Genomic DNA, 23,521 nt, shown 5'->3' with positions numbered 1-23,521 from the left:
AATGCTGTGATGTTATCTTTATATGAATGCGATGTATCGATGGCTAAATAGTCAAACATGCCATTTCGTTGATTCCGAACTGCATGTTTTTACACTTTTGCCAACATATAAAGCAGAGACAAACCGATACTCAAAAGGAAACATATTAATGTTTTAGAGAAAATAGATAGACAGAGAGAAAGACAGACTGACAGAAAAGACTGATGTCAGCCAAACTAAATTGGGTGATCCTGTTCATTGGAGCTGATGGCATTGGTCAGACTTAAGAGCAATAACCTCCTCTTGACACTGAATAATTTAATAAATGGATTCATGAGCATGACAGAGCCCAGATCCCCCCAAAACCCTGCAATGATACGATCTAATGCTGCCACCTATTGGTTTAAATCAACCTGTAGCTGCGAGTTTACAGTTCATAATATCAGATTGATTCATGTATATCAGGGCTTTGAACGACCACATGCTCAGGCCAGACAACAAAAGTCTGTCATGTATAATTAACTAATGACTTCCAAATAAAGCTTCCATTAGGCCATGATTGTTACTCAAACGGCAATGAAAGTGACCTCAGACTCGATAACCGCTGCCATTTTGGCGCCAGCGGCAGTAGTCTAATTGGTCGGGTTTCCAAGAACTAGCAGCAATGGGGTTAGAGTTTTACTGTAACACTGAATTCACTATTGGCAATGCAGGCTTAATAAATCAGATAAACGGCTTTTCAAGAGGAAATCAACGGAGTTGACAGAGAGGTCGTTATACGTGTGAACCATGCAAAACTTTCTCAACAACTTCCAGAAGGTTGACCTTTTCTGCACATCCGTTTTTCTCTCATTTTCACTCACAGACATTCATTACCCATTAAGGCGTTCCTATTAGGGCAAGAGGAGCCATATAAAATCTAGAAATGTCAACATTTTCTCAGGTGTGGGATAGTAGTTGTTATATTTTAAAAGACAAGCAATGAGCACGTAAAGGAATATACAATAAAAACAATCGTTTCGAGAGTGAATTGATTGATTTATTACTTATCTGTCGTTCAGCAAATTCCTCTTCAAGTGCAGGTAGGGCTGGGAAATCGATTTGTAAAAGAATCGACTCCATGGCGTTCCTTTATTTTGGAAACTAATAAATGTAAATAAATGAAAAACTGAGAAAGATTATTAATGATATCTTGGAATTGCAGGACAAGGTCTAGGCTATTTGTTTTTGTTGTAGAAACAATAAACGATTAATAAATGTAAAACGTGACAACTTAGAAAACTGTATTGCATTAAAGATTTGTGAAAAATGACTACAAAAAAAATCTGTAGTAAAACAGGGAATTGAGCAGGAATTAAGTCGTTTGGATGAGCGCGAAAGCAAAAAGGCGGTAAAGTCCCCTTAAACCGGAAGTTGCGTTCGTCTTCTGTATTCTGACGAATTTCCGAGTGAAACGAAATAAGAAAAGCTAACATCACCAAACTGCGATAACGATATAAATGTAACTTCGGAACTTAATCGTTAAACTTTGAGAAATTACCAATGATAAACCTTTCAGCCCATTTCTTCAACCTGCGGATATTTGAGTTCTATGTAAATGTACACCTCATTAATATGCGCGATGATAACATAAGACCCCGCCCCATTCGCATCCTTCCTGCACCCATGACGACACATGTACGTTTCCCTCAAGAATATATACCTGAAACCTATATATCCCTGAAACCTATATATCCCTGAAACCTCTGACATTCGTGTCCGCCCGGTGCTCATTGTAGTCTTTACCACTATCGATTTTGATCATAGATAAGACTGTTAAATCTCCCCAAGAGCTCTAAATCCCTCCTATCCTCACCCAGAAGCATTAAGTTCCTCTGCATGCAACAGAAAATGATCTTTTCTTCTGGTTATGTGGGAACTCTCACCTGTCCTCTTTCAGGAGATGCGCTTATGTCATGCTGCAGAGGCCATGTAGAGAGAAACAATAGGCTACTAGTGAACATGGGTGCTTTGCATTCAAGTCATACATGGAAATATTTAGCATTATCTCAGGCACATATAGATAATTGAAAGATGAAATTAGTACATCTTAATAATAAAAATAAGTCTGTGCATGTGTCTTTAAATGTTTGATCTTCATAAAAATTGCTTAATTGCTTATAACAACAAAACAGCTTGGTTTATAAATAAGAAGTTACTAGATCACTACGCTTATTCTCTCTTAAGTTTTGTTTGAATGAATTATACAGACTTCTGGCAGCCAGTAAAACCAAATGTGTCAAAACCATCCATAGACAGTTGTGTGGTGGTTTGTGTGGAAGAAACCCACAGATAAATATGGGTTTGAAGATAAAAGGGATTTTCTGTCTCACTTGTCATGTACTGTAATGTAACAAAAGCTTTAATAACGTGAACTGGTTTTAAAATTAAACACGACCAGCAGAGATCATGTTTTGTTTATATTCATTTCAGGTAGTATCTGAAGAATGCAATAAATATGACTTCTCAGAGGAAATGTTTGAAATATTGATAACGGAACAACACATGGATTTAGATCATCTTTGATCTTAACCTCTCAAATGATTCTTTAACGCATTTCTCTGTGTAAATGAAAAATGTAGCAAACCTCAATGAATCCAAGAGCTTTAACGCAGCAACACTGAGGCAACATGACGCTCTTTGATGGACAGACACAGAAAGTAAGAGAAAAATCTGTATTTCACAACCACAGATCGTGTTTGTCTATGACATCCGAAGATCAAAGCAAACAGAAATGGCTGTGGCATAAAACATTATGTATCATTTCAAAGCGTATCATCAAAATGAGATTAAAAGCCTAAACTCAGTTCATTATTTTTCACAGGTCAACAAAATGGTCCCACAGCTATCGGAGCAAAATACATTTCCCATTTCAGATGAACTGTACACTGGTTTCATCAGAAAGGTACTAGTGTAATTGTGAAAGGTAATTTCCAGTAAACAATTTTGTGACAATCTTGAATCCAAAGAAATAGTTCAGCCATAAATGAAAATTTGCAATTATTTACTCACCTTGTCAATAAAACACCAAAAAGTAATATAATAGAAGTTTATGTGGCTGTGCTCAAATTTAAAGGGATAGTTCCCCCGAAAATGAGAATTTTGTCATCATTTACTCACTCTTTTGTCAGGTCAAAACTATATAACTTTACTACTTCTGCAGAACACAAAAGAAGATATTTTGAAGAACAACTGTGGTACTCATTGACTTGCACTGGTATTATGTCCATACTATAGAAGTCAGTGGGTACCGTCACTATCCGGTTACCAACAATCAGAATGTTTTTGTGCTCTGCGGTAAAAGTACAGGTTTCAAATAACAAGAGGGTGAGTAAATGATAACAGATTTTTATTTTTGGGTGAACGGTGAGAAATTCCCTGCTAATCTTTCTCTTCCCTCCCAAAATCAAATCAATTGGTGCAGGTCTGAAAACATCATCAACCAATTAGTGACATCTGTTTATAAAGTGTAAGGCAAGATTTCAAGTAAATTTTCCCTACATAAGGCTTATATTTTATGCTTGATCCACAGTCACTAAAACTGTCATTGTTAAAAGATAAATCTTTTATGTTTTTACTGAAGCAAGTAATCTGGGTGAACTATTCCTGTGAATCCATGACTGAATTCTGTAGGAGCACACAAGCTTGTTCATCGTTCAATGCATGGTCCAGTTTCTGGTCTTTAATACATTTGGTACAGAACTCCCTATATCCAACTGCATTGATTCATCTCTGTGACAGGGGTTGTTGGGTTCATCTACAAAGTCAGAAACTAAAAGGCCACAGTCATTTGCAACACTGCAAAAATCATGTACAAGCAGACGAACAGAACGTTTTTGTCCAAGTCAGCTGTTTGCTCGCGCAGGACGTCACTCAGCCATTATTTATGTGTCCATGGAGACAGCGCTCAGAAGAACGTCTCTCGGCACAGAGGACATGTGGATTTGTTGCTGGATGTGAACCATTTATACTGTGGAATGAAAGGAAATGGAAACAACCAATCAGTGAGGAGCGAGGAATGTTCTAGAACATTCAAGGCCGCACATTTTGCTGATTCTGAAATATCTGCAGAATTGCGGTAATAACTTGAGACAGATTCACGATTCAGAACCTCAATAGGGAGAAAGATGATTCAACTACTAAGTGCGTCGCTGACCTTCTAAGGGCTTTTAAAGCTTTGGAGTAAATGGGGTGGATTGTCACAACCAATAATGGCCTTTAAAGTCAACAAGAAATCGAAATGGACCCTATTAATTCTCTTAAAGCACATTGCTGGCTTTGCTGTCATTGTGATTCTCAAGAAAATGAAATGTCTTGTTGTCTCTTATTAAAACCTAATAACTAACTCTGCTTCTGAAACAGTTTTTTTCATCTGACATCACCAATCACTCATTGTCTAACCGATAAACACAATACAAAGCTTATGGCAACAGGATACATATGGTTATTTAAATCTTGAACATGAACTATTGGTATTAAAGCAATATTTCATGTAATATATTTTCTTTTTTAGAAATATTACTTTTTTAATAAATATTACATGAAATATTGCTTTAATACCAATAGTTCATGTAATATTTATTAAAAAAGTAATATTTCTAAAAAAGAAAATATATCTTTCAATTTGGTTGCCAAATTTATTGGCACATAATCCTGACAAACCGTTTTGGAGATTTTAGACCTCAAGATGTAAGAAGCTGTAATTGACGGTCGTTTTTCTTTGTAGGCAACAAACAAACACATAAATACCAAAGAATTTCAAATGACAGAGTAAAAACTGTTTTTATGTTGACTTTGATCTTTAGATTCGTCAAAAGTTTGTGTTACTGTGTGTGTGGTGCTCACCAGACAGGCTGAGTGGAACTTTTTCTTGCAGGTACGGCAAGCTTTCTTTGGCAGCGAGTAATTGGATCCGTGAATGACAGAGAAGCAGATCATACAGTCTTCAACCCCCTCAAAACGCTTGTCAACATTGTTTTTCCACAGAGACAGACCCTCCAAGATACTCCCGTTCTATTCACAACAACAACACCAGATTCCAAATTAGAGACTTTCAGTTAGCATTTATTTACTGAAAAAATTTACTTTTTGGACGTTAACATATTCCAGAATTTTTGTTCATACTACCCTGTCTTAATAGTTCTGTATTTATATTAAACTTCTGTCAGGAAGGTTGAACATTTTTTTAGAAGATTTAAACAAATATAAACTAGGTTCGAGAACCTCTACACTTCCTGTACCTGGTGTGTGAGGTAAGTGCTAAGCTGAAGCATCCAATTGCGCCACTGCTGGACAGCCACGCCCACTCTCCGCCCACTCTCCACTGAGATTGATCCGAGAGGGTAATTCTGAGGCAGCTGAATCACTAGTTCTATGAAAATATCATCCACAGAGTACGTAGCGATCACCTCCCGCGTGGTAGAACGTGCCTTTACCTGATAAAACAAAACATGCAAAACAGGTCACATGACGTACTCCTGCAAGCTATCAGCATTTCCCAGAAGCTTTCCATCGCGCTCACCGTCATGTTTTCAAAAGTCAAGGTGCTGGACTGCACAGACGCGATCTCCTGCGCAGACAACACGCCACTGACGTATTTGCTTGTGAATTTATCCACCGTGCTGAAGACACGCTTATCCTGGCTGTTCCACCACAGGCGCACCATCGCCGGCAGGTCCTTCAGCGCACCATAATACACTGAACACGCCAGATGGGGCACTTCAAACTGCAGGCCTTCGGTTTCTAAAACACACACATACACATAATGAGAGGAGAACTCTCCTGTGTGAAATACAGGACACTATTTGAGATATAACGCACTGCAGGGAGAGAGAGACAGGCTCTCTGTGAAGAAAGTCTTGGGTTCTTTGCTGGGGGGTTCTGCTGGCTGGCCAGGCAACGACGGGTTTTCGGGCATCAGACGAAACAGATGCATCAGAAGTTTGTGAAGGGAACGAGTCTTTTTCAAATGTAGAGAATACTGAGCTCGCAGCTGGAACACAAAGACAACGTCTGCGTCACAAAACCACTTCCACATCACCGTTAATAGCATATCAGAGAGGACGGGGCAATAACTGAACGTTTATACAAATCACTGATGTCTTAGATTTAACTCACATGTGATGAAGAAGCCTTAAAAAAGGTGAAGAGGAGTTTCCATGCCAGCAGATATCCCAGAATGCAGCAGTGCTCCACACTGAGAGGCTGAACCACAGCAAACTCGCCCACCTGCACACCGCCGAGAATATTCTCCAGCAGCTCTTCTGTGCCAGTAAGCATGCTCATCAATGCTGCCGGAGGAGATCTTTACAATATGCACACAAACAGTAAACATTAGAGCGATTCTGTGTTGTGCCGAGAAATACATTTAAAAAATGGGCTTTTGCGTCTCACAGGCTGTTCTTCCACAGGAAAAATATTATAATTACATTGATTTTATCCATTCAAATCTCTCGTTGCCAGTTCTGGGTGTCCCCAGAAATCTCTGTTGCTAACATTCATCCAAATATATTTCTTTGAGTTCAACAGAGCAGAGGACATACAGTACACATTATTACGTAAATAGGGCTGTTGGTCCAAAAGGCTGTTTTGTCTCTCTCTGTCTTTGTGTGTGTGTGAGTCTTACAAGCACGGCTCCTCCCCATCTTCATCCTCAGATTTAGCCCTGGCACTCTCGCTGTCACTTTCTGGTAACAGAGGCATCACCCTGCAAAATATAAGCACATCACTCATTTATGTGCTTGAAATAGAGAGACCGTCAAATCAAAAGCTTAGAGAAGATCTCTGTTTTCCAGCCCTGTGAAAAACAAACCCGCTTCACTCCCAGCGGCTCTCGTTCTCAATGAAAAGTATTTAATTCAACCGAAAGCAGTGCATCATGGATTAAACTCCTGCCGTGCAACATGACCTCAAGGCTGCGTGAACTGGCCGCCCCGTGGAGTATTCGTTTCTATTGCACTCACGATTATGTCCAACTTTCCTACCGAAGCAACTTACATGAAAGTCCTTTACTGTATTTCTGCAGAACAAGCAGAAAGCAAAGGTCTAGCTGGACACTCAGTTTTAACTGCTGATCGAAACACTTTTGTATTTTTCTTTAAACACTTTTCCAGTTATAATGGTAGTTAACCGTTGTAATTCAGTTTTGATGACCATCACACATGACCCGTCTCCCTTCCCCCATAACAAACTGTATATGCTACTTCAGCTTAACAGGGAAAGTTCACCCAAAATACAAACGGCTGTCATTATTTACTCACCCTCGTGTCATTTAAAGAACCTGTATGACTTTCTGTCTAATGCAGAACACAAAAGAAGACATTTTGAAGAGCGTTGGTAACCCCAGACAACATTGGCTCCCATTGACCTCCACTGTATGTAAACCAAACCACTTAGACATTTCTCAAAACACATTTTGTGTTCCACAGAAGAAAGAGTCATATACAGGTTTTGAATGACATACATGTGAATAAATGATGACAGAATTACAATTTTGGGGTGAACTGTCCCTTTAAGACTTAAATGTAAATGACTTTATGACCAACAACTATGATCCTCCCTTTGAAAATCCAGATTTGGACACAAAAATAAGCACAAAATAAATAAGACAAGATGGTATAATTTACTTGTGCAGCATATGATAGACGGCGAGCTGTAATGGTCGAGCTTTGAAGAGCAGCAGGGGCGAGAGGGTGTTCAGCAGGGTCTGCATGGGCTCTGGCAGACTGCTTTTCTGATCGGCCACAAACCGAGGTGGAAGCTTATTCTGTGCAAGCAGCTCCACGGGAATGTAGGTGAGAGCTTCCCCAACCGCCCTCAACACCGGCAGCGGAAACAACGGGTCGTCTGGTTCCGTAAAGTCAACTGATAGGAAACAATGACATGTTAACATCTATTTGTGTTTTAACACTATATATGATGTCTTAGTACATCAAACTCACTGGGAATCTTGGTGAGTAGTGGAAGCAGAAGATTGTAAATTCCATCCATAAAGAATTCTTTCCACTCAGATGTCAGCTCGGGAGGCAGCTGCTCCCCCACACCAGTAGGGGGCGATGTGAAAAACCGATTGAGCCTCACAGTCAGCTTGCAGTTCTCGCACACAAACAGCTGCACCCAAGGGTTCCAGAACACGCTGCTGTTTTCACAAGCCGTCTACAAGAGACACAATCACACATCGTACTGATTAGTAACAACATGGGTCTCTGTGCGCACCGTGCAATTCGGAGTAAGCGTGATTATTCATGAGATCAGCCGCTTGTGTAAAGCATCTCAGATGTCATTTACATCTGCTGTTAAAATGTGATCGGTTTAAAATGCTGATTTGATTTGGCACCGTGGTGGAAATCTCTAGAAGGTGCAGGAAGTGTCACTGTCTGCATGCCAACAATATGAATGAGGAAATCCCACCTCGAGCCATGCCAGCATGGAGCAAAGCAGAAGATCCCAGTGGGTGTTTCCTAAAACGGCGGGAGAATAATCCACCAACCAGCACAGGAAACGCATCATCTCTACAGCCAATGAGAGCCCTGAGGCAGAAACTTTTCCAAGGTCACTACAAATCAACACAATGGAGATATTGAAAGAAAACATTTTTAGACACTAAAAGGAGTTTTAAAAAAACTGTTATTAGCGTTTTGTTTTTTATTAAATATATATTTTTATTATTTCCATTATTTATTTATTTTTCGGGCTGTCAAATGATTAATCGCATCCAGTATTAAAGTTTGTTTATAATACAAATTTAGTATGCACAGTAAACAGACACTATTTAAACAAAGGTGTCAAAAATTGAAATTTGAATGTCCAACTTTGTAAAATTGTGAAAAATATAAGGAGGCTAAGAAAACAATATTCAATGTATGCTGTGAGATTTTTATTTTTCTATGCTTATTTAAAATAAATTCTAATAAAACCATATTCTCTTATATAATGTAATTTGCCTTTTGGCTAAAAAAATCATATGTTCCGTAAATTATATAAAATATATTTTGTTTACATTTATATTTTATACTTTGTTGTTCTAATCTAAGTTTATGAGGCATTATAAAACCACAACTCAACGTACGACACCACTGCTAGGCCTTAATCGTGTGCGCTGTAAAAAGCTTTAATGGCACTGCCCATCCTGTATTTATCACATCACAGAGCTGCTGCACAGACACACCTGTTGAAGAGAAACCATTCCTCTCTACTGTTCCTCCATTCAGCCATCGTAGCTACGACAGCCAATAAAATCTCCTCCTCAGCAGCCGCATCAGCCTGCAGACAGCAGTGCAGCACAGCCAGACACGCCCGCACATCTACACACACATCAGTTCAATTGAGAGTGATTGGGGTTGTTCAGTCTACATGACTCATCATGTGCAGTGTGTGTATGATAAAAATCTCACTGTCAATGCAGTCGCTCTCTCTGTCCTGCCAGTTAAGAAGCTCTGCGACACACAGGGCCACGAGGGATTCTTTCTCCTCATTGGCTAGATATGGACACAGGACCTGCAATGTGCTCACGCTGGGATCTGTGAGGGGGAAGAAACTGAAACAAGCCACAGAATTAGCACATCACAAACTTCCTTTTTATAAACACAATAACATTAACAATATAAAGAATAATCGAGATTTTTATGTGACAACTTTTATTTCGTCTTTTTTCGTTGTTTGTGTTTGTTTAAACCTTTCCTTACACCAAAACTCAATCCTGCAGAGATATCTGTCTTTTAAAGACATGTTTTTCTTTTATTTGTACACCCCGACAGAAGGTACTTTTAAATTTGTATATTTTTATAATATTACACAGCTTTGTATTATACAACATTTTGTCAACGCTTTTTGAACATAATCTAACAAACAACTTTTTGCCATTATCTTTTCTTCTCCATGTCTGATCTTCTGTATCTGTATGCACGCTTGTGTATTGAGCACCGGAGGTTGAAGTCACCCAATCTCTCAGGAGAGCGCTAGAGCGGCTGTAGCATTAATATTGACAGTGGTCAAACATTTAACACCAGGCTGTTTAGACTTCACAAATCGTACTATTTTAACATGTTGGACAGCTTCTGTGCGCAATGATGCCAGGACAGGTGGGGGAAACCAAAGGGCAAATCATTTATCATATTCCTAAGGATCCCGAATCCACGATAGATGATTAAATGGTTAACTGCAATAAAATGTGCTAACCAACACATCACCGCTATCTCTTCCTCTTTGTCATTATGCTGCCAAATCCAAAGGCCCCTTTTTTGTTAGTATACATTGTGACGCGTTTTTTGGGCTGAGTATAGGTGGAGGCAGAGAGATTCCCCTGGCCGCGTTACTAATGCTAACTAGCTTGTTTTTTTGACAATGAGTGGAGAAAATCGATTTAATTTGAATGTGTACGGTCAGTAAATGCCCGTGACTGTGACTATTGTTGAAAATGTGAACTCCAACGTGAGGAACCAGATTGGTCAACCTGTATACACTCACTTAATAGATGGACGAACAAACATGATACGTTTTTAGACACATACCTAAACCATAATCCATATCAACAAAAGACAGGACTCAACTTTAAGTGATATAAAGTGTACGGTGAAAACGCCAGCATTTTTGATGATCATTTCTACTGGTTCGCTCGTTTTATTGTGTTTAACTACAGCTGTCGTCAGTGTTTTTGTCCGGCAATGGCAGCAGGTATCTGTTAAAATATCAGATTGTGATGTTTTAAACTGCTTAAGTACCCGAATCTGTGCTGGTTTGTATTGGTCAGACATTCAATTTTATCTGCGGAAAGTTCAAGCACTCATAAATCAGTTTAGACTGGCCTTTTTTACACACTACACTGTTCTGATTGACAGACGTAAGACTACTAATTCGCTTGATGTGTGTGTATCAGCTGACTGGCTGAGGTCTCTCAGGATAGCATAGAAAAAACACACATTAACACGCGCGCCACATCTGCATATGCTGTTTACCGCATCACTGCAGCAGCCCAGAGAAACATCTACAGAACATCTTTCAGCTGTATGCACCTGAACTAAACAATATTATGTCACATGGTTCTGGGATCTTTGTACCTTTCCACATTGTTGAACAAACTCTTGATGTCACTTGGGTCCAGTTTCTTGTTGTGGATGCATTTTGCCAGAGACAGCGACCAGAGAAAGCCCTCTTCCTGTGACCTGTGAATGAAGCATCATTCAATTTAATGATCTGGATCTACGCTTTTTTCGTCTTTCCTTGTTGCTAGATGATGTATATTTCAAGAAAATATATATAAAATAATTTTATTTTGCATCATCATAACAGTCAGGACTTTTCATACATACACAAGATAATACAAAAACCTTAATACATGGCTATAAATCTAAATCTGGGTGTCTGTGATTAAAACATGATGCAATAAAAATACATGATAATGTCAAATAAATCATATAATTCCATTTTTTATATATACATGTGAATAAGCTCACCTTGTGAAAAGTGTGTCTATAACAGCAGTTCTGTTGTTCTGGATTTTCTCCTGCAAGCTCGAGGACTGCAGGAGGTTGTGATATTCAGTCACTATATGCGGTGACAGTTCCATTTCCTCACACCACTGGATTACATAGAGGATCTCTGCAACTATACACAACAAACACACATGGTCACAAATGTTTTACACATTACAAGAGAGCTAATATCAATATGACTGATTGAAAGATAGAATAAAGCTCACCTATGTGTTTAAGATTGGGAATTTCTGAGAAGTCTGCTGCCACTTGCTGGTCATCAGGTTTTGTTACAGTGTGGATGATATTGCCAAGTAAAGCACTTGCACAAAGGTGGGCCGGCAGCCTGCTAGTCGGCCGGAATTTCCAAACATCCATGCTGGGATATTCACCTGTCACCCTGAGACGCCCAGACAGGAGAGGGTGTTTGACCCACTGCGGAGATACACACAGATTACTCTAAAGTACTATTCCTAATTCATTTAGGAAGAAAAAGCATTGACTCTGCAAGAGTTTGCACTTAGTGTGTCTGCCTAAAGATTGGCCGAGTACCTGAGAGGGCAGGTCCTGTCTGATGCGGCTCCATTCCTCATCTGTAGGAGTGAGACAGCTGATAAACTGAGGCAGGAGACAGCTGTTCTTCTGGGCTGAAATGATCGTCTGAGTCAGGCTCTCTACTGCTTGTACTAGAACCTGTAAGCTTTTGACTGTCAGTGGTACAGTGAGTAGCTGGTTTTTAACCCAGACCGCGACGCTGTGAAGGAGGGTGCCCTGTGTGACCCCGGCACCCAGATAAGTGATCATTGAATGAACTCCTGCTGTGTAAGCATGTTTCAACTTCAGGTGGAGAGCATCTGTTGATCAGTTGAGAAACACAAGCATTAACATTCAAACGAACCATTGACCAGTAACAGTGAACATATCTAGAGCAAAGGTTCCATTCGTTTTCACCAATACAGCCACGGGGAAAAAATAAAGACCAATTCAATTTAGTCTTTGATCATCATTTCTGAGTGTATTGTGGCAAATTTCTATTAAAAGGCCGATTTCATGAAAATCACATTATAGATTTTTTGCTGTGAGAATTCAGTGATACAGTTGACTGTTTACAGCAAGTTAAGTTAAACCTACACACTATTAGAGCAATTCTGGAGTGGTCTTGTATCTACCTGACAGGTGCGTGATGGTTTGGTCCTGTGCACACAGCTGGAAAACAGTTATGAGAAGCTCCTCAGCAGATGCCAGCAGCAGACAGCCCTTAACTGAAGAGAAGAAGGTGGCCGCCACATCAGAGATGAAAGACACCAGAGGTTCCATGTTCCCGGCGTCAGACATGCCCTTTGCTTCTGACAGCGTGCCATGGAGCTTGTCAATGATCTGTTCCACATACACCTGTCCAATGAGAGGCTCTAAAATAATAGAAGACATATATTATTCGCTGTAAAATTCAGACAAAGATATAGCTTTGTTTAAAAATAACACCAGTTTATAATTCTGAAAAATAATGAGAAAAGTAGTAAACATATTTCAGAGGAAGTTAATGCATTTAAAGGGAAATTTAGATTCATATTATTAAAATGCACTGTTCACATTTAGACCAGAAATGTAAAAAGGGCATATGTCATTTTAAAAGAAGACCCTTGACCACAAAACCAATCATAAGTCGCATACGTATATTTGTAGTAATAGCCAACAATACATACATTTTTCTTTAACACCAAAATCATTAGGATATTATGTAAAGATCATGTTCCATGAATATATTTTGTAAATTTCCTACCGTAAATATGGACAAAACAATATCAAAACATATATATACTATATATACTTAACTTCAGATAGTGTATACATCTCAACTTGATTGACTCTTGTGACTGGTTTTGCGGTCAAGGGTCACGTATGTAAACCTGTTGCTCACCATTATTATGCTGCTGGGACAGAGCAAGACTGATAAGAGTCCAGCCATGTGTATGATGGGAAGAATGAGAGGACGAAGAGGATGATGGAGGGGGTCCACGCAAACCCATCACACAAAGCTCTCCAGCCAGACCCACCAACCTTTCCCCTAACACGGGCCCTCTCAGCCAGCCAGCACACACCTCCAGACGAACAGAATCAACACACGCCTGGGAAGAAGAAATTGAGTTAATCATATTTGTCAAAAAACTAATGTATTCTGATTGAAAAAGCTAAATAAAATGTACCTTTTGAATAAGTTGAAGAGTAACAGCCCAATTCAAATCCCTCTGTGATGAAGAAATATGAATTATTAATTTAATTTTCATTCCAGTTGGTTGTTGTCATGCAGATAACATTTAGGAGCTAACACACGCAAACTAAAACCCAGTGCATTTGACTCTTACACTGATGTGATTGAGAATCAGCATCTTGTCGGCGCTGGAGCCACAACACTGCAGGGAACTAAACACCATGTCCACCAGGAAGTCCGTGTCCTTCCTGCTTTCCTGTTTCAACCATACAGCTACTTTCTCCAGGAGGAAGTGGACGGCTGGGCTCTCAGCTAGATGCCCGAGCTCCGACCCCATTTCAGGCTTCATTTCCTCCAGCTTCAGCAGTACCAGAAAGACCTCGGGGTTGGGAAAAGCCTCAAGAAGCCGCGACAAAAAGCGCAAGTGCCTTTCAGAGTCGCGTTCGCTCACATAGACCATGTTGAGCTCCGCCAGCTGGCACACCAAATCCAGCAGATGTCCATTTCTTAAAGGACAATCTAGTTTTTCATGCCCATCCGTGGGCTCAGGCAGCGGGGCATCCCTCTGAGGAGCATCCCCCTGGCCTTTTTCTTCCTCGTCCATGAAGCAGATTTTGACAGATTTCTTCTTCTTGGTCCGTTTAACGTCACTGCTGTTCAGGTTCTGCATAATCTGCAGAAGGGACGCAATGCCATCTAGGGTAGACTGGTGGGCATCTTCGCTGTCCACGTAACGTGTGCACAAGTGTCCCAGACCATCCCAAAAGTCCGACAGCAGCCTTTGAAAGACGCCAGCCTCTTTCCCAGCCGCCCGCTTTTCCCAGGAGAGCAGCATATCAGAGACCTGAGAAAACAGAGGGCCGGACTGTAGTGGCGGGTTCTCCAGAGCTCTATCGATCAAAGGCAGGAGCTGTGAAGAGAGAAACCAATGCATAAGCGTTTCGCTGTCGTTCATAAATCACTGTTTCAAGAGCAGTTTGGCAGCTACCCAATCATTTTCTGTTCCTTGGAGAGTCAGAGATTCAACATTAGGTAACCAGTTATTCTGGTATTCGGCTCCATTCAGTTGTTTTGATTTAGCATGACTACAGCAGATGACACACAGACCTGTTCTGAGATCAGCATGTTCTGGATGCTTCTCTGCTCCAGTACATCTCCTGCGTTTTGGAGCATGATAAATCGCAAACACTCCATGGTAGCAAAAACAATAGCAGCACTTTCTGAAGGACTGGATGTGGCGCGCTCGCTCGACAATCTGAATCAAACATATACATACAACAATTTAAAAAGTTGAAACATATTCTTTTTTATTTTACAAATCTTAAAGGAACAGTCCACCCAAACATTTTAATTCTGTCACCTTTTACTCACCCTCAAGTTGTTCCAAATCTGTATACATTTCTTTGTTCTGATGAACAATGAGAAAGATATTTGGAAGAATGCTTGAAACCAGACAGTTCTGGGACACCATTGACAACCCATAGTATGAAAAAATACAATCTAGTCGGTGTTGACCTAGAACTGTTTGCTTTCCTACATTCTTCAAAATATCTTCTTTTGTGTTTAACAGAACAAAGACATTTATAAAGCCTTTTTCCTAATATGGTTGGAAAATGTTTTTTTGGTAACAAGCATTCTTCCAAATATCTTTCACTGTGTTTATTAGAACAAAGAAATTTGTACAGATTTGGAACAACTCGAGGGTGTTATTTTTTATATGGACTGTGTATTATTTTGTGTGGACTGTCCCTTTAAGCAGAGCCTCATCACTGCAAACACTTGATACTGATAAAGAACTTCCAAAACTTCACCCCTGAATGACTGATGTGAGGAATATTCTAGAGAAGTCCAGGTTGGGCTGTGTGACCTCCGCTGGCAGTTTGCTGATGAAGGGCAGCAGATTTGGGTGCAAACTTGTTGCCAAACCTCGACCTCCCTCTTTAAGTAATACCCAGAGCTTTGGCATCACACCTTTCCTGGCATTGACATGCGTCCAACAATTCTGCACCAACCAAGAATTCACAGAGGTGGACAGTTTGAGAAATTGAAAAGTGGGTCACAATACGATGCAAAAACACGGCTATTATATCACAGTTAAGGATTAATGCGGCTTACGTTACAGCTCTACAAAAAGAGCATGTTAGTATATATTTACAGCAATCTGTCTTCAGTCTTACCTCAACACATGTGAGAATATGAAGAACCGCCTCCCACAGAGGAGGCAGCACCATCGGGTCTGTGTCGTCGATAGACAGCATTACAGAAGAACACGCCCGGGGCGCCTCCGCCTGGATCAGCTGTGGCGTGTGCTCACACATGGCGGCTATCACCTCAAAGAAAGCACCACGAATCTGGAAAACAACAGCAAAAGGAAAATAACTTAACAAGATAACAGTAAATTCAAGGTCCAGTCTAATTAAGCGCCATCTAGTGGTGAGGTTGCGAATTGCAACCAATGGCTCACTCCACCCTCCCCCTTCTGAAGCACTACGGCGACTGACACAGCAATAAGATTTCATCACATTTTCACTTCTTTGCAGAAGGAGATAACATATTTACGAAACGCACTCTGTAGAGCAGTTTGTCCATTTAGGGCTACTGTAGAAACAACATGGTGAATTCCATGTAAGGGGACCCGTGGTGAATGTAGATAGAAATAGCTCATTCTAAGATAACAAAACTATAAAGCTTCATTGTGTAAGGTCTTTGTACACCCCTGAAGCCATAGTTATGTATATTATATTGTATTTCTGTCAATAGATCTTCCAAAAACTACACACTGGTCCTTTAAAGTAAAACACTGTGACAAGCAACAAATTTGACAGTCAGAGAATCCTTGATGCTTTATGTACAAATAAGAGAAGTGGAATTTTGGACCAATGACATGTAATTGCGGGTGGAGTTAAATAATACAAATCTGTAAATCACCTGTGGAGTTTTGTGTTTGCCGTACTTCCAGAACTTTCCCTGTTCAATGAGCTGGGCCAATTGCTTATTCAGCGCCTCTCTGTCCTGGTCAGGTAAAACACTAAGCAATCTCTTGAGGGCTAGAAGAGAGCTGGTCAACAGACGTACATACTTAGCCTCTCTTTCCTCCCCGGGCACACTCCTGCACAAATAAAATACACAAAATATTTTACAAGATACATTTCCAATATATAGTGCAAGTCGCCGACAATTAAATATATGATCATCACAACAACTCAAAGGGATGGTTCACCTAAAAATAAAAATGTCTTTCTAAACCTGTTAGACAATCTTTTTTTTGCAGGACACAAAAGAAGATATTTTGAAGAATGTTGGCAACCAAACATAATTTCTCAAAAAAGCTTAAGAAACAGGTTTTGCACGACATGGTGGTGAATAAATGATGACATCATTTTTATTTTTGGCAAACTGTCCCTTTAAGTGGATCTTCACATGTACAGATTTCACACTCACTGAGGGTCACTAAGTGTGTCAGCTGTTTCTTTCAGCAAATTGTCTTGAAGAACCTAAAAAAGAATCAAAGCACATAATTTTGGCCAATTATTCATTCCTGCAAATTCAGTGTCAACAGCGCACTGTGATTTGCTCCAGTCTGACTACACACAAGCGAAAGATCATCTTACGTTCAAAACTTCATCTTTGCAGAAGCTGACAGCCTCCAGCTGTTTGTTGAGGGGGAAAGCGGCATTGAAAGCAGCGCTGGCAGCCGAGGCTGCGGGAGAGTACGTGTCACACTGAGAAAGGAGCCAGTGACCCATAATGCTTTTCAGGTAGGGAGCGAGATTCCTCTTGACTTTTAAAATCAGCTGCTCAAAGGCCTGCTGTGTGGCTTCTCGCACGCGACGGTCATGGTCCTGATAAAAAAAAAACATGTTTAGATAGAAGTTGACTATGGAGCATCTGCGTAAAAACACAGCTGTGTGCCACTGTGGTGCACTAGAGATCTTGTTGACTTACCACTGATACTCTGCAGTATATGCGTGGCCAGTATGGAAGAACACCTTTTACAATATCAGGCTCTCGATCTTGACACATCGCTCCAAACTCTTGAACGGCCTGAAATACACAGTAATGACATTCATATGCCAGTCAAGTACTGATTCCACAGTTACCTTTACATTAGCAGTTACTTCAAGGATACTTTTTGTATTGTGTTTGTGTGCGTTTCTTGGGAATCGTATCCACAACCTTTCGCTACCAATGTAATACTCTAGAGATCTACAGAAACACCAAATTCATAACACTTTACCTTTAATTTGGTGACCGCATCTCTCTTTGACAGCTTTCGAAGAACCAAGCGAAAGTCTGCATCAACCAGACTGTCAATCTCTTCCGCCCCCTGCACAGCAGGCACGTATCCTGGATCACCGGAGGTCGAAACACCGAATCCGACAAACCCAGGCACGACCCTGCTCTCCCTCGCCAACAGATCAGCAGCTCTGCCACTACTGGAGGGCTGGAAAACACAAACACAGAGCCCGATGTTATCCATGCATCTGCTCGGACCTGTTTACGGTCAGTCATTTCGTGTCTCATACAGTAGTCCTATAATGTCATCAGGTTGTTTTACATCACAGCTTTATATTAGAATACAGGACTGATGCACAGACACACGTGACTTAAACACTAGCACAATTACACAACAGATGAAGTGACGTCAATGGTTTACAGATAACATTTGCCTTAAAACATAGAACTACTTTAACACATATATATACATACATATATATATATATATATACATATATGACAGAAGACATCCGAACGATTTATGATAGTGTGTCAGATGGTGTAATAGTTAACAACACTTGCCAAATACGTGAGCGTTTTTCTCAATAACCTTTCATTTACTTGACTTGACTTATAACTAGCTGTGAAATGTGTTATGTCTTTAACATCGTGTTTGTCTTACCCGAACATTTCCTTTCGTTCTCTGTTTGTTTTTGCCACCCATGCTAATGTAGGATGAGCGTCTTTTCCGACTTCTAGTACAGTCACATTAACGTCGCCCGGTTATTGCGTCACGATTACGCACATCTTGTGCGCAAGAATACAGTACGACACGCGCGTGGCTCATCTATTAGTAAAGTGAGGCTTGTCGGTGTGCAGTCGCACTTGTTTTGCGTGTGTTGGTTTTCTTGTGCGATTGTTTGCTCTCGAAGACATTCATTTATAAACGTTTAACGGGTTTCTGACACTGTTGTCGTGTGTTTAAAGGCAAAGATGAGCGGGGACGTGGAGCGTGTGTTGATTCAGCTCCAGGATGAGAGCGGCGAGGTGCTCGGATCACCCTTCGATGTGCCGCTGGACATCAACCCTGATAAGCTTCAGTTGGTCTGCAATGCGCTATTACAGAAGGTCAGAAAGATGGACTGCAGTTCGTTACATTTGTGGGGCTTATAAGTACCACAGACCCAAACAGTGGATTGAAGCATGTCACTTTCTATATGTGTTCCCTGGGATTCGAACCCGATACTTGCTGAAGATAATAAATGTACTGTAGGTGACTTTGGATAAGACCGTCAGCCAGATGCATGACTATATATGCATAAATGTTTATTTTTGGTAGATGACCATGCAGGTAGTTACCTTTACTATCACATGTGTCCTTGCTTAACCATATATTATATTAATCAAAGCAACTACATGACATATTCTGTTCTGACCCAAGGAGGAACCAGTGCCCTTCCTGTTCTTCGTGAAAGATGCGGAGGTGGTGTCGTCTCTGGGCACTTGCGTACAGACTCTGGGTCTGGAGACTGAGCAGGTGCTTCCTGTAGTGTACCAGCCGCAGGCGGTGTTCCGTGTGCGGGCTGTCGCTCGATGCACCAGCTCTTTGGAGGGTCACACCGAAGCAGTCATCTCTGTGGCCTTTAGCCCTACTGGGAAGTAGGTTGGGCACTTAATACTGTAACAGTCTGTGTTGTTTTATACAAAAACTATACAAAGAAATTGTTTTATTTAGATATCTGGCCAGTGGATCTGGGGACACGACGGTGAGATTCTGGGATCTGACGACAGAAACTCCACACCACACTTCCAGAGGTCAGTTCACCCCTGAATGTTATCAAATGCAGTACATATGTAACTCAAACCATTCACCTGACATTCTGTCCATCGTGTCTTATAAGGTCACACACACTGGGTTTTATCTATTGCCTGGTCTCCAGATGGCAAGAAGTTGGCATCAGGGTGCAAAAACAGTCAGGTGAGCTTGTTCTGTTGATGTAGTCATTGCATTTCAGTTTGCCTTTAGTACGTTTTAATGTTTGCTACCTTTGTAGATCTTCCTGTGGGATCCAGTCACAGGAAGTCAAATAGGAAAGACTTTGACAGGACACACAAAGTGGATCACCTGGCTATGCTGGGAACCACTGCACTTGTGAGTCTTAGAATGATAGTCATTTATTTTGTTAGTAAGAGAATATGTAATATGCTTGAAGAACCAGAACTAATGACATGTTCACTCTATCACAGGAACCCAGAGTGCCGTTATTTGGCTAGTTCCTCTAAAGACTGCTCTATTCGGATATGGGACACGGTTTTGGGCCGCTGTGACAAGATCCTGACAAGTCACACACAATCCGTGACATGCGTGAAGTGGGGGGGTGATGGACTCCTGTACACGTCATCTCAAGACAGAACTATTAAAGTGTGGCGAGCCAAAGATGTACGAAATTAAAACATGTTTCTTCATGAACGTTTACATACTTGAAAATAATACAATCGTATTTCTGTAAATCCAGCATGTTTATTGTCACAAGAATGACTAAAGCTTGTTTATTCTTCAAATATAGTGCTTGGTATACACTAAACGTTTAATGTCATATTTTCATGGTTCATACTTAAGTAGTACTTGAACACGTCACCCGTTTTATGATTGTTATTTTTAGACTTTTTAGAATTGAAAAGGTTTTTGAAATAATGGCTTCTGTCCATTTTGTAGGGGGTTCAGTGTCGCACACTGCAAGGTCACGCTCACTGGGTGAACACATTGGCCCTCAGCACAGATTATGTTCTGCGCACAGGAGCGTTTGAACCTGCCAACGCCACTATAAACCCACAGGATCTTACTGGCTCGTGTATGTGTTTGTATATACTGTACACAAGATCAACCATTGACGCTGGATTTGATTTATATGTTCATGTCATTTTATGAGAATGTTTCTGTTTTTTACAGTGGAAGAGATCAAGGAGAAAGCTTTGAAGCGTTACAACAACGTCAGAGTGAGTGTATAGACGGTTTTAAAGCAACATAAACAAACGTTTGTGCACATGCACGCTTTTGGTGTTCAAACTTAACTTCCGGTAGACATCCACAAACAATAGTGTACCTGTAGATTGTTTCTGATAACAAGTTAAAGAATTAATAAGTAAATTACATTAGCTTGCAAGTTAAAAGTATGTCTAGTCAGTGTTAAGTTATATTATTATCCACAAGTAGTCAGACCAATCAACATCCACAGATCAGAAGTAAACTTCGGCCGTTCGATCATGTACCCATCTATATACAGTCTATATTCAGAATGCATATACAGGATGTAAAACTAAGATTTTCTGATCTTTTGACTATAAACGTGTTTTATGTCTAAAGGGTGAAGGACAAGAAAGACTGGTGTCTGGTTCAGATGACTTCACCATGTTTTTATGGAACCCAGCTGAGGACAAGAAGCCTGTGGCCCGTATGACCGGTCACCAGGCGCTTGTCAATGAGGTGCTTTTCTCTCCGGACACACGGCTGGTTGCCAGCGCTTCCTTCGATAAGTCTATCAAGATCTGGGATGGAAAGACTGGCAAGTAAGGAAATTATGAGGGATTTTGATTGTTTGATATAAACATTCTCGCATTACCATATGCAGTATTAGTACTGTGTGTCGTATGCAAATGTTCTTTGAGCAGAATACTTGGATCACTTGCAAAAACTGAACTGCAGTTTGCTTAAACTTACATTCCCATTATTATATTGAAAAATGGACAGGAAATATCAATGTTTTCCACGCTCTTTTTATTTTTTATTATTGCCTCCTTATTAATCATACTGCCAAAAGTCTAGTATTAGTAATACGTTCAAATTATTGTATTTCCAGTATCAAACACTAGGGGGCACTGGTGTGACATCAATATCTCCCATGTTTTGTTTCTTAGCAAATGGCATTTTAATACATGAGAAATGATCAATATGTAATTATAGACATGTCAAACGTGTTATGAGAAGATGTGTATAATATGACATTTTGTTGCCAGGTACCTGACTTCGCTGCGGGGTCATGTGGGGCCAGTGTACCAGGTAGCGTGGTCAGCTGACAGCCGTCTCCTGGTAAGTGGCAGTAGTGACAGCACTCTGAAGGTTTGGGACGTCAAGACAGCCAAACTGAACGTGGATCTGCCAGGCCATGCTGATGAGGTAAGACACTGAATGGATTTAGTTTAGGTCAGATGGGTGCACATCATATGTTGTTGAGTAATGATGTAGTTGGCAAATAAACCAAGTTTTAACATTCAATGTGTTTTTTAATTTAGAAAATAAATTATGTACAATTTGATAAAAAATGGATCAGAGCCATTCATAGTTGTGCCAGTAAGGCCAATAAGTAGGGCCTCCCAAAGAATTAACAAATGTTATTTTATTACTTTTTTATTGTTTAGATTTTTGCCGTTGACTGGAGTCCTGATGGGCAGAGGGTGGCCAGCGGGGGGAAAGACAAGTGTTTAAGAATGTGAGTGACATAAATGTGTCTTAACACCTTGTCTATATCAACTCCACACATGTACAATGTTGTACAACACACCACCTGGTAGAAACAAACACCTGGCACGTCTTATCTTTTTTCCGTTTAGATGGAGGCGGTAGCCACAGAAACCAGAGGTCCCTGGCTCTACGCTCAACAGTAAATCAGATGCCTCTATGCAGCACTTGATGACCCGCCCCACAGGACATCAAATTGCAGTGTCAGAGCGAGAAGCCTTGACCGAATCACGCATCAAAACAGCCCCGACAGCTACATAATAGCAGATATACATAGCACTCTCTTGATGTTGTCGGCCAGATGGCGAGAATAAGATAAAATGGCGTCTTTTATGGCCTGATAAAATGTACTGTCACCCGCTCGTGCGTGATCGCCCGGTGGAATCTGCAGCCAAGCCGGCCCGGTTAAATCTATGTAATCTTTCCTACACACACCTTCTTTGTAATTAACTTAATCCTTCCTGCTGTGATACAGGCGGCATTAACTGGGTCTGTTCCAGCACAGAGAGATAACCAGCTACGTCACAGTCGCTCACGCTACGTCAGCAGAGACATTTTCTCATTAAACGAGCAGTATAAATTTGATGGGATCCATGGTGTGTGTGTGGTTTTCTTATCTTGAATTAAACACTGTTCACAATACATTTTGCCACGTGTTGCTATATAGGTTTTTGGAATTTAAAGGGTTAGATTTATAAGACATCCCAAAGAGTTTTTATAAGGACTGTCACAATATCAGATTTTCACAACTTGATTATCGTGTGCAAATATATTAATGCAGTATTAAAACAGTATATGCTGCTATCATTTTTTGGCGTTTTTTTACACAAGAAATGAGTTTGAGACAGAAACAGTTTGTAGCCATTGCGACTCAAAACTTTAGAGACGTGCTGAATTTGATAGTGTTTTAGTCAGTAATGGTATATTTTTAAGATATTGAACTGGGATCATATCCTATAACTTGATCTGAACACTTTCAATCATGTCTTATAAATTGACTGCTTTTCTCGAAACCTTCTAGATGCTACGTTATACCTTTAAGAGGGTAGCTATATATTCTTAAGAATGATATAGCAATACGAAGGTTTCGGG

At 40.4% G+C, this 23,521-nt stretch overlaps 2 protein-coding genes across 7 annotated transcripts; one reads left to right on the top strand and one right to left on the bottom strand.

Annotated features, from left to right (window-relative positions):
* Positions 1–2,356: 2,356 nt before the first annotated feature.
* On the bottom strand, positions 2,357–18,694 carry ltn1 (listerin E3 ubiquitin protein ligase 1). Its single transcript, XM_079449401.1, has 29 exons — positions 18,596–18,694; positions 17,933–18,139; positions 17,641–17,739; positions 17,307–17,537; positions 17,137–17,189; positions 16,624–16,804; positions 15,873–16,046; positions 15,507–15,697; positions 14,803–14,950; positions 13,850–14,605; positions 13,691–13,732; positions 13,405–13,612; positions 12,656–12,895; positions 12,039–12,340; positions 11,714–11,921; positions 11,469–11,619; positions 11,073–11,177; positions 9,411–9,553; positions 9,185–9,320; positions 8,428–8,572; positions 7,959–8,172; positions 7,644–7,881; positions 6,644–6,724; positions 6,136–6,322; positions 5,839–6,010; positions 5,540–5,760; positions 5,259–5,453; positions 4,864–5,031; positions 2,357–3,988 (listed from the first exon to the last, which is right to left on the bottom strand). Exons 1-29 carry the CDS (start codon positions 18,635–18,637, stop codon positions 3,926–3,928), a joined length of 5,301 nt encoding a protein of 1,766 aa, XP_079305527.1. The 5' UTR covers positions 18,638–18,694; the 3' UTR covers positions 2,357–3,925.
* nle1 (notchless homolog 1) lies at positions 18,657–23,410 on the top strand. Of its 6 annotated transcripts, none has more exons than XM_079449403.1 (13): positions 18,657–18,766; positions 18,901–19,041; positions 19,355–19,572; positions 19,649–19,728; positions 19,815–19,891; positions 19,968–20,065; positions 20,161–20,353; positions 20,630–20,765; positions 20,864–20,910; positions 21,278–21,480; positions 21,928–22,087; positions 22,330–22,400; positions 22,522–23,235. In XM_079449403.1, the coding sequence occupies exons 2-13, from the start codon at positions 18,907–18,909 to the stop codon at positions 22,532–22,534; spliced, it is 1,431 nt and encodes a 476-aa protein (XP_079305529.1). In that variant the 5' UTR covers positions 18,657–18,766; positions 18,901–18,906; the 3' UTR covers positions 22,535–23,235. The 6 variants fall into 6 exon arrangements, with proteins under 6 accessions (XP_079305529.1, XP_079305528.1, XP_079305530.1 ...); XM_079449402.1 differs by having other exon boundaries at positions 18,676–18,771; positions 22,522–23,410; XM_079449404.1 differs by having other exon boundaries at positions 18,676–18,807.
* Positions 23,411–23,521: the final 111 nt, after the last annotated feature.

The sequence above is a fragment of the Barbatula barbatula genome, assembly GCF_947034865.1.
Source record: "Barbatula barbatula genome assembly, chromosome: 24".
Classification (NCBI taxonomy): domain Eukaryota; kingdom Metazoa; phylum Chordata; class Actinopteri; order Cypriniformes; family Nemacheilidae; genus Barbatula; species Barbatula barbatula.
The sequence above is the reverse complement of the archived record's forward strand: the minus strand, read 5'-3'. Positions and strand labels throughout refer to the sequence as shown.